This window comes from Dendrobium catenatum, unplaced genomic scaffold, assembly GCF_001605985.2.
Source record: "Dendrobium catenatum unplaced genomic scaffold, ASM160598v2 fragScaff_scaffold_743, whole genome shotgun sequence".
NCBI classification, from domain to species: domain Eukaryota; kingdom Viridiplantae; phylum Streptophyta; class Magnoliopsida; order Asparagales; family Orchidaceae; genus Dendrobium; species Dendrobium catenatum.
In genome coordinates this window covers 2,785,997-2,797,179 of record NW_021319205.1, presented here as the reverse complement: position 1 = coordinate 2,797,179, position 11,183 = coordinate 2,785,997, and the positions used below count along the sequence as shown (strand labels likewise).

General features: G+C 32.2%; 1 protein-coding gene across 2 annotated transcripts in view; it reads left to right on the top strand.

Annotated features, from left to right (window-relative positions):
• Positions 1 to 11,183, top strand: part of LOC110110902 (nudix hydrolase 20, chloroplastic) — a 39,463-nt gene that overhangs the window by 2,439 nt on the left and 25,841 nt on the right. Inside the window, exon 4 of one of the 2 annotated variants that reach the window (XM_020842559.2) lies at positions 1,861 to 1,941. The exons of the other annotated variant lie outside the window; for it this stretch is intronic. Within the exon in view, the coding sequence (XP_020698218.1) occupies positions 1,861 to 1,941 (81 nt within the window). The remainder of the gene's footprint in view (positions 1 to 1,860; positions 1,942 to 11,183) is intronic. 2 annotated transcript variants of the gene reach the window in all.

The following is an 11,183-nucleotide window of genomic DNA, read 5'->3' as shown; positions in this document are numbered from 1 at the left end:
TATCTGCACCTTGTCGGCGCATTAATTGCTCCAGTAAGCTATCTATCTCTTTACTTTGCCTATACATCTCGGCAGGTATCATTATATATCTAATAGTTTTTGGTGGGTATTGAAGCCCCCATAATTTTATAGGTTGATATGAGTGAGTACTTAGCATCGAGAGATACATCAATTTTTATTTCTAATCATCGTATATCTTATATTACTACAATCCTCACTACGTAGCGTGCAACACTTAGCCATGCTACGACTACGGTAAATTTTTATATGCGGCTTGAAAGTTTACAATCAGAGCAAAGGGTAACAAGCCTCAAGACCATCAATCCATGGCAGACTGCTTTCAAAAAGCATGAAAAGTGGGTGGTTATAAGTGACAACACAGTTTATTTCATCCCATTTTGTACCGAGTGATATCTTACTCTGTACCGAGTGCTATCCTACTCTGTACCGAGTGTTATCCTATTATGTACCGAGTGTTATTTACTGCTTTACCTCATAGCCTACTATGTACAGAGTGTTATCGTACTATGTATCGAGTGTTATCCTACTCTGTACTGAGTGTTATTTACTGCTTTACCTTACTAAAAAAAAACTGCATGTTTTTTGTTGAATAGCCAAAACTGCATGTTTTTTGTTGAATAGCCACTTTCTTGCCGATGTTGAGGAAGGAGCCAAGGAGGAGACCTGCGGCGGCGGGAAGTTGGCGATTAAGGTTGCGAATCATGTGCAGAAGGTGATTGCAGATGAGCTTCGGTTTCATTGCAGGGAGTTTACAAGGATGCCTCATTGATGAGCTTCAGTATCTTATGCTTGGAGGGTATAATGGGAAAAAAATTGTGAAAGATGCTCACAAAGTGTTAGACTAAATGCTTCATTAATGTTACCATTTTATTTCATTTTCTGGTAGTCTATGTTTTAAATTATTATTATTAATTTCTTTTTTTTTTGTGACAATTATTTTCTTTATTTATTTATATTGGCATCTAAATGGCTTGCCCAAAGTGTTCGATGGCATGCCTATCAGGCTTTCAGCACTGATAATTTCCTGGTTACAGGCTAAAGATGGTTTTTTCTTAAACATTTTATCTTGCTTTTATTGTTGATAATTCAAACAGCATATTCAATGTATTCGACAAAATGCTCCACAGGATTTCAGTTTGCTCATCTTCCATTTTGTACTCTCATCGATCGGCATTTGATCTCTTCGTCAAATTATAAGTTTTTGTAATATTCTATCTTTTTAATCTAATAAATTTAATAAACAAAATTTTTAAAACTATGAATATCAATTCTAATCCCAGATGAAAAAAAAATTGAGGGAAAATAAAAAATTGAAATTATGCCCCCCTTATAAAAATCTTCTGCCTCCGCCACTGTCCCTAAGCCTATTAATTCAAACATGCATTGCTGGATTTATGCAACAACCACGATACAATAGGAAACCTTAAATCTTGGAGATTCACAATGTGAATATCCCAAACAAGAAATCAATAATAGTAAACAAAATAAGAAAGATCCTCATTTAATCTGATAAATCTTGGATTTTTTTTGCCACATTTGCAACAATAATAATTAGTGTTTAGAAACAAATATAGCCCATTATGAGATGGCTGTATGTTCGTTAAGCTAAGTAAGATTACACTTTTTTTATTCATCTCTCATGAAATGAGAAAAAAAGTAGAAGCATGCATTCAGCACTTTTTGGCTCAGGAATTATCTATTGTTTTGTCTTTATGTTTAGTTTTTTCATGATGTTGATTTTCATCTTCATGCTTGTGCAAAACCATGAAATTTATTTTATTCAGGTGGTGATGATCTTCTCTTCTCATCTTTCTATTTTTGTTTTCCAAAATTGAACAGCTATATCCGGTAACATCATCATTTGGCAAGCAAATACTCTTCTCTCTTGAACGTGCTGCTGCTCCCTATTTCGGCATAAAGGTTGATTTAGGGAAACATTTAGTTGTTGATTCCTCAAAATTTGAGAATAATGTGGAGATTTAATTAGTCTAAGCATTTTACTTGAAGAAATTGATTGTCTATTTGTTTTTTTTTGTGTGTGTATTAGTTACAAATTGTTGGGTACTTCAAAGTTCTTAGTTTTTTTTTTTGGTTATAACATCACTTCTCATTAGCTGCAATTACTTGCTGGATATGTCCATAAGATGAACCTAGTTGAAGAAGATAAAGTTACTAATTTTATATAGGACAAATGCATGCATCTTTGTGTAAAAGTTACTTCTCCATACATCTTTAGATATTTATGATTCACTGAAATTTATAGTTAAACTAATTTGCTTCATGTACTTCGCAATGCAGAAGTTGTATTTAATGTTCATAATGAATGAAAAGTATTGTGACTTTGATTCGTCCCTGTAAAATTGATGCAACACAGAAAAAAATGAAGTTCTATTATCCAGAGGTTATTGCATATTTAAATTTCAATGTTCCCAGAACTAAATCAGTACTTTGAATACAGAAGCTTGTGGTGAACCTCCTTAGCCATAAATAATTAGATAACCTATATACGTCACAAGGCTATTTGAGGAAATGACAGATGGTCCGAATCACTGCCGTTTCTTCCTGGTGCCTTCAAGTTTTGGCCTTGTAGACCGTTAAATCTTAAAAATGCATGGAGATTGAGTTGGTGCTGATCCCTTCTCACACCGTCTCTCATACAACTACTGGAAGCATTACTATTTGGACAAAAATTTCTTTTTCTGATTTGTAAAGTTCTGGTCTCATGTTAATCACTTGAAGTTTAGTTTTGGGCTTAGCTACAACATTTATGAATTGTATATGGATTAATCCTACAATGGAAAGAATTTTGGTTAGCTTACGAAAACATCACAATTGCTCACAGGCCATAAAAAATGAGAAAAAGAGAACAACCGAAAAGGTGAAAATGACACCCTTTCTTAAAAAAAAACCTTTTTCATCACGGAATAATTTTTTAGTTAATCTGAAGTTTCACTTCAACCGTTCTATACATGTAATTTCTTTTTGCTAATCCTTGTGTTAGTTTTTATAATATAGTAGATCCATCTTGTTTTTAGTTATTTTTAATCATATTCATTTGTTGTTCTATTTTCTTTACATGAATCCACTATTTATGAAATAGAATTTACAAACAACAAGGAAAGAAATAAACAATAAAAACTATTATAAAAATCCTTCAAATAAGACTTCATTATGGAATCCTCTCACAGAAGGAAAGCCATTAATAATGGTCCTCCAAATCAGAAAGGCTTCATGGAGAGAACCCTCTCAAACAAGGAAATCCATTGAGAAGAATCCTTCAAATGAGAATGTTTTCGTAGGAGTTGTCACAACCCGGTCTGGAAACTCAAAGGCGGGAACAAAGTCGGACAGTTAATACATTTTTTCACAATTGCACATAACGGTAATGACTAATATTCCTCAAAAACTGAAGAGCTACTAACACTACTTATACATTGAATATATATTTAAACATAAACATATTTTATCTACTTTCATTTGAGCACCGTCTTTTGTAGACGTACTCCTCTCCTTTTGCCATTTTCACTTAATAGGAGACTTACCTGAAAATGTTAGTTTAATAGAGTGAGTTTATAAATTAAACTCAGTGGATAATTATTCTTATAACATAACAGTTATATATGAAAAATACATAATGAATTATATGCATTTTTCTCTTTCTTTTTATCTAACATATACACAAATATATCAATTCATATGGGTTAGATCTTTATTATATCTTTGTCCAATAACATATTACTTTTTCAAATTAATATTTATCCATTTTTCATTTTCTCATTTATCACTTTCCCTTTTTCATTTAGTAGAGGAGCACCATCTAAATGTACCAATAAAGATACAACAATTTTTATTTCCATTTAATGTGCGCGGGTATGTTGCTTCCTCAGTCAATGCCATATAGGGTTGGACTCCTGTAATTTGCATGCATTTACATTTTTCCTCTTTTATCACTTTTATTTTTATATAATTTATTACCCATATATACATTATACTATAATCTTAGTCATTCAATAATTCTCAGGATTGTTGCATATTTAACATTTAAATATATCATACATATAATGATAATTACGTATAATTATAATTTACATTTAAATTTTCTTTATTATTTCAATTAATTCTTATAACATGCTTTAATTGCAATAATTAAAAGGAATTGTAATAACATAAAGAAAAGAATTTGAAATTTTCATAAAACAATTATGCTATATTACCCACTTTGAATACTTTTGTATGTTCAGATTCCTTCCAAATATTTGATTATCTAAAATATACCTCCAATATTCGTCTTAGCATGAAAACCTTTCATTGTTCAAACTAACACAAATTACTTGAACCATTTCTAAAGAGGGCTTTTGACTAATTAATCTACATTACATAATATTAAAGGGCATAAATTCTTCCATAATCTCAATTATACTTTCTATCATTATCTTCTAACAAAATATGTGAGTAAACTCTTCTCAATTAATAATTACCTCAAGGAATCTTCCCTTCTTTCAACAAATCTTTCCTTCCTTCACTGCAAATTGACTTCTTTAACTATAATCTATAAATTGCATCTTCCACTTCATATTCTAAGAGCCAAAATCGTAGAAAATCTCCAACTTTCCCCAGCTAAGAGCCATAGGAAACTCTTACATTCTCCTAAACTCAAATTAGGAGAGCTTAGCTTGTATCTTCTCTTTGAACACCAAAAGTTTAGAATATATCCTTCAACTTGCAACTCTTAAGTTGGGTTTCCCTCCTTTCATACCTTCAACCCAAGTTGGAAGAATGAAACTTTCTTCCTTGAACATCTAAAAGTTCAAAGGAAATTCATCATGACTTGTAGCCCACATCTAAATGTCATCATTTTGTTGTTTTCCTTACCATATTAGGCAAATCATCTTGCATTATTGAACACAAAGTTCAATAACTGCTCCATGACCTGTGACCCAAAATCACAAGTCATCACTTTTCTCCACAGGCTCCAAAAGCCTTGGAGAAATTCTCATTTCGTTAGCCTCACAGCTATAGGTTTCATCTCCTCCTCCAACCTCCAAGTTGCAGGAGATTCATTTCTCTTTAGCTCCAAAAGCTAAAGGGGAACTCTCCAACTTCTAGTATAAAAGCTAAATTTTGGACATCTTTATTCTCTTCTTTCTAGCTCCAAAAGTTGAAGAAAATCTTTCAACACTTTGTCTCAAAGCTATATGTTGGACACATCATTCTCAGACTAAAATTCTAAGTAGCATCTCATAACAAATGATCTCTCATATGACATTTAATACATAACCTTTAAATGTCCCTTAGGAATTTTCTATCTGTTGAAGTTCACCTCACCAAATCAAGAGAACTTCACAAAGTCCTAAGTATAACCCTTAGGCACGTCTACCTTACCCTATTAGATAGACACTTCTCTCTCATCAAAACAGTAAGAGAACCCACAAACACCTAAATAATACTTAGGTTTTCTTTGATATAACGATCAATCACCCCACCCCAAAAGGTGGATGTTTGTATCATTGTATCTTAGGACTCATAAGTAGCAAGCTTGCCTAAAAGCAAGTAGTAACTGCTTTATGGGTTCTTCATAACCCTTATAAATATGAAACCTCTAAAAATCAAATAAAATATTTAAGTCATAAACAACTTTGAAATTGCTCTTAGATTAAGATTAAACATCTTCATTTCAAAATAAAATCAAATAACTTGTGTAGTTACATGCTACACAAGCCTCACACACTTAGGTGTATAGCCCTTTAGGCATGCTAGAATTGTGATTTTTTTTTCTGCGCATGTATTTGATGATGTGGTGTGATGAATATTGTCATTATTTGCATTATGGGCATTTACCCTTAAGTGGATAGGGTAGAGATACATACTTTTTCGGTTGGTGGCCGTGTTCAAGTAGGGGTAAAATAAGTCATGATTATTCTAACATTGTTTGTTTGTAGACGCTGCTTAAACCCCCTAATAGATGTGGCCAATAGGATAGAAGCAGATGCTTATGTTAGGAAACACTTGGATTTTTTAAGTAAGGGCAAGAGGGTCATTTGCAAAAACCAATTTCTCTTAATACTTAATAGGCAACCGAACCCCTCTCCTCTCTATTCACGCATGATTCAGCCAAGAGAAATGAAAGGGGCGGACGGTAGGGGCGACGGGCGGCTCCGGAGGTGATTTTCCATCGAAAAATTTAGAGGAAATCGAAAAGGAGATCAAGGGAAAAAGAATGTATGTCTTAGAATTTCGTTTCTTCTTCTAAATCTCAAGTTATTTGAGAACGAAGTTTCTAGGGTTTTTCTAGAAAATGCATTTTCTTCCAAATTTCTTTACGAAATTGTTAGGTAAGGATTAATAGAGATGATTTAGCGATGAATTGAAAAAAATTTTGGAGGATGAAATTATAGGGTTTTTACAAGAAATTTAAATTTCTATAAAGTGCTTTTACAAAAGTTATTCCTAAGGGCATTAGGAATGTTTTTAAAACATAAATTTGAATTTTTAATGAAAATTTTATTTTTTATAATTTCCCTAATTATTTAATCCGAAAATTAATAAGATATTTATTAAATAATATTTAGGGATAATTTTGATATAAAGATTTGAGCGAAATTTAAGATTTAGGGTTTCCAAAATTTTGGATTTTAAATAATTCCAAAATTAGAAAATTAATTATGTTAATTATTAAAAATAATTATGATGTGTGCTTAGTTCAATTGTAACTATCCTTAGGTGTGGATTAAGGTAGAGACAAGTGGTTAGACAACGTCATGCAACATTGTGGAGTTGGTTCGATACTTGCAAGGTAGGTGAATTACATTTAAATTGAGTTTATGAAATTTAATTAAATATTTCTGCACTTTTAAAATGTTATAAATTAATGTTCATGAATTTTCTATTATTGCTTTAGCTTTACAATTCTTGTTTATACAGATGGCACATTACTTAGAATTTTAAAGCAAGTAAACAATTTCATGCTTAAGAGATACAAATGTTTCTTTATCCGAAAAACATTAAAGATTATATGATGCATTGAATAATTTATAATCCTTTGATGAATATAAATATTATAAAGTGTAAGTGCATGTTGATCTAGAAGTGCCAAACAAATGGTAATGGGGTTCTACAGAGCCAAATGATAAATGAGCTTGCAAAAGCCAAATGATAATGGGGTTCTTTGGAACCAAATGGTAAAGGAAATGACCAAAAGACTGTGTACCTGATTAGTACAAACACTGGTACTTCTGGGATGAGTATTTATCATATTATGATTTTGAAAGTTATGCATTTAATGAAATGATTTAAGGAAAAGAAAAATTTATGAAAAAGAAATAAAATAATGATATGGAAAAAAGAAAATGTCTTAAGAAAGATTATTGAAACTGTTTTATAAAATCATTCATAAATGTTTATTCTGATATTTTACTATTTCATGCTTAATGACATATTTAAGAAAGATAAAAAAATATTTCATAAATTTGAGATAAATGTTTTTCACCTGCTGAGCATTGACTCATCCTACATTTGAAAATATTTTTTAGGAGAAATTATTAAGAAGTGATGGCTACAAGTTGATAGTATACTTACCGTCATAGAGGACCTCAAGAAGAAAAAATGTTTTTATGTTTTATATTTTCTGTTGAGTCTTTGATCTGTATCTATGTAGTTTTTGAGAGTTTATGTAAATGTTGATGATTTAAGTTTTTAGTAGTTGTGCGAGAAGAAACAAATTTGGACAATTATGGTATTGATGTTTTCTTAGTTGTGTGAGAAGAAACAAATTTGGACAATTATGATATTGATGTTTTCTTAGTGGCTCTTTCTTATTTTATGTGTTGAGGATATTCAAATTATGTTATAAAAGTTTATATGAAATGATTATGTTTATGTTATGATGTTTTCCCGTACGACTGTCTGCTCACACCCCGTTAATTCGGGCTAGCCGGGTCGGGTCGTGACAAGGAGAGCTTGTATCTTCTCTTTGAACACCAAAAGTTTAGAGTATATCCTTCAACTTGCAACTCCTAAGTTGCGTTTCCCTCCTTTCATACCTCCAACCCAAGTTGGAAGAATGAAACTTTCTTCCTTGAACATCTAAAAGTTCAAAGGAAATTCATCATGACTTGTAGCCCACATCTAAATGTCATCTTTTCTTGTTTGCCTTACTATATTAAGCAAATCATCTTGCATTATTGAACACAAAGTTCAATAATTGCTCCATGACCTATGACCCAAAATCACAAATCATCAGTTTTCTCCACGGGCTCGAAAAGCCTTGGGGAAATTCTCATTTCGTTAGCCTCACAGCTATAGGTTTCATCTCCGTCTCCTCAAACCTCCAAGTTGTAGGAGATTCATTTCTCTTTAGCTCCAGAAGCTAAGGGGGAACTCTCCAACTTCTAGTATAAAAGCTAAATTTTGGACATTTTTCTTCTCTTCTTTCTAGCCTCAAAAGTTAAAGAGAATCTTTCAACACTTTGTCTAAAAGCTATATGTTGGACACATCATTCTCAGACTAAAATTCTAAGTAGCATCTCATAACAAATGATCTCTTATATGACATTTAAAACATAACCTTTAAATGTCCCTTAGGAATTTTCTATATGTTGAAGTTCACCTCACCAAATCAAGAGAGTTTCACCAAGTCCTAAGTATAACCCTTAGGCACGTCTAGTTTACCCTATTAGGTAGACACTTCTCTCTCATCCAAACACTAAGAGAACCCAAAAACACTCACAAAATACTTAGGTTTTCTTTGATATAACGATCAATCACCCCACCCTAAAAGGTGGATGTTTTTATCATTGTATCTTAGGACTCATAAGTAGCAAGCTTGCCTAAAAGCAAGTAGTGGTTGCTTTATGGATTCTTCATAACACTTCTAAATATGAAACCTCTAAAAATCAAATAAAATATTTAAGTCATAAATAACTTAAAGTGAAATCGCTCTTAGATTAAGATTAAACATTTTCATTCCAAAATAAAATCAAATATCTCGTGTAGTTACATGCTACACAAGCCTCACACACTTAGGTGCATAGCCCTTTAGACATGCTAGAGTTGTGATTTTTCTTTTCTGCGCATGTATTTGATGATGTGGTGTGATGAATATTATCATTATTTGCATTATGGGCATTTACACTTAAGTGGATAAGGTAGAGATACATACTTTTTCTATTGGTGGCCGTATTAAAGAGGGTGTAAAATAAGTCATGATTATTCTAACATTGTTTTTTTGTAGGCGCTGCTTAAACCTCCTAACAGATGTGTCCAATAGGATAGAAGCAGGTGCTTGACATTTTAAGTGCTATGCAATTCTGGGTGATTACTCATGCTTTATATATAAAATGCTCCTAATCTTTTGTCTTACAGGTTTTGAGTCTTTTTCTTTTCAAACATGTATTTGATATATTTAGGAGTTGTGTGTTAGATTTGTGGGTTTCAATTAAAGAAGAGGTGGATCGAGAGGATATACCAGTTGATGGTGAAGCCCAAGGTCCATTTAAAAGCCAAAATTTGAAGACCCCACAAATAGTGTCTGTAATAATTTAACTGAGTTGTATAATGACAGTCAATTCAGCTTTCAAATTTAATTGTAATAACTGGGACATTATTTATACTTTTATTTTTGTTGATTTATAGATGCAAGCATATGTTGATTTGTTTACTTAATTGCATAATAGAAAAACATGCTTTTTTTTAGGTTTCTTCTTTTATATTTCTTGGGGGTAGCCTAGACATGTTGATGTTTTAGGACAAAACTAATTTTTTCACTCATTAAAATGTTAAGTAATCTACAATCAACTTTAGGCTCTATAATTTTCTAATATAAGAAAATTGCATGGCTCCCTTAAAGGAGTCAAGTTTTAAAAAAATTAAATTGATCATGCATCACATATAAAACAACCTTCACTTAAGGATCATATAACGAAAGAATCTGCATTTGTGAGTCAACATTTTTGCATACCCCACATGATCAGACATCTTGGCCTCAAAGCCAAGTTGTAAGCCATATCTTCTAAATAAAAACAACTTCCCTACTCTTCATATGCATTGAAACCATATGTAATTATTTAAAAAAAAGACTAGGCGGGTAACGGGTTAGCTAGTAGTCCTTTCCAGAAAGGACTATCAATTCAGAGGTCGGGTTGGCTATACCTTATATGAGGTATAGTTTAGAAGATCCTTGCACTCTGTTAGACTTAGGGCCAATACACTACCTCTCAGTAGTCCTCACTTTAGCTCTAGGATCTGAGGCAATGGTTGATTTCAATCACCTCATAAGCCTTTACCTTTCGGGCATTTTCTTCAACATGTGTTGTTAAATAGTTAAATACATTGAAGAATGATTTATAAAAAAATTTGTAATAACTATATATATGTACCCATCGCTACAGTACAAAACATCAGTTTCTCTTTTTTCGACATTGTGAAGCAAGTTGGTGGCAAAAAACAAGAACCATCTTCAAGAATTTGTGGATACAGCTCACTTTTAATTCCAATGTCAACTAAATCTTGTCGTGCTTTCAAGTTATCTTTAGATTTATCAAGATTAAGTAAAGTGCCAATGAAATTATCACATACATTTTTTTCAATATGCATGACATCAAGATTGTGTGGTAGTAAATTATACTCCCAATAAGGTAGCTCAAAGAAAATTGATTTTTTCTTCCAAATATGATGCTCACTGAATTCTACAGTATGCCCTCTTTTCAAGCTTCTAGATTTGCCCAAATGAAACTGAACATTTTGTAATTTTTGTAAAATATTACTACCAGTATTCCTTCTAGGTGCTTTACGGATCTCTTCTGTATTATCAAAGTACTGTTTCTGTCGACGGAATAAGTGATTTTCTGGTAGCCAACGACGATGACCCATATATGAGAATTTTTTTCCCTTATATAACCATAAAGCCTCTGTATTTTCGGCACAACAAGGACAAGCAAATCTACCTTTAGTGCTCCAACCAGAAAGCATACCATAAGCCGAAAAATCATTGATCGTCCCCATTAATGCAACTCGTAAGTTAAAAGATTGTTCAGATGCTGCATCGTAGGATATGACTCCATGCCATAGTTCAGACTACTCATTTATTAGTGGTTGGAGATAGACATCTATATTATTTCTTGGACTCTTCTCCCCTGGTATAATAGTAGATAAAATAATAGACGTTT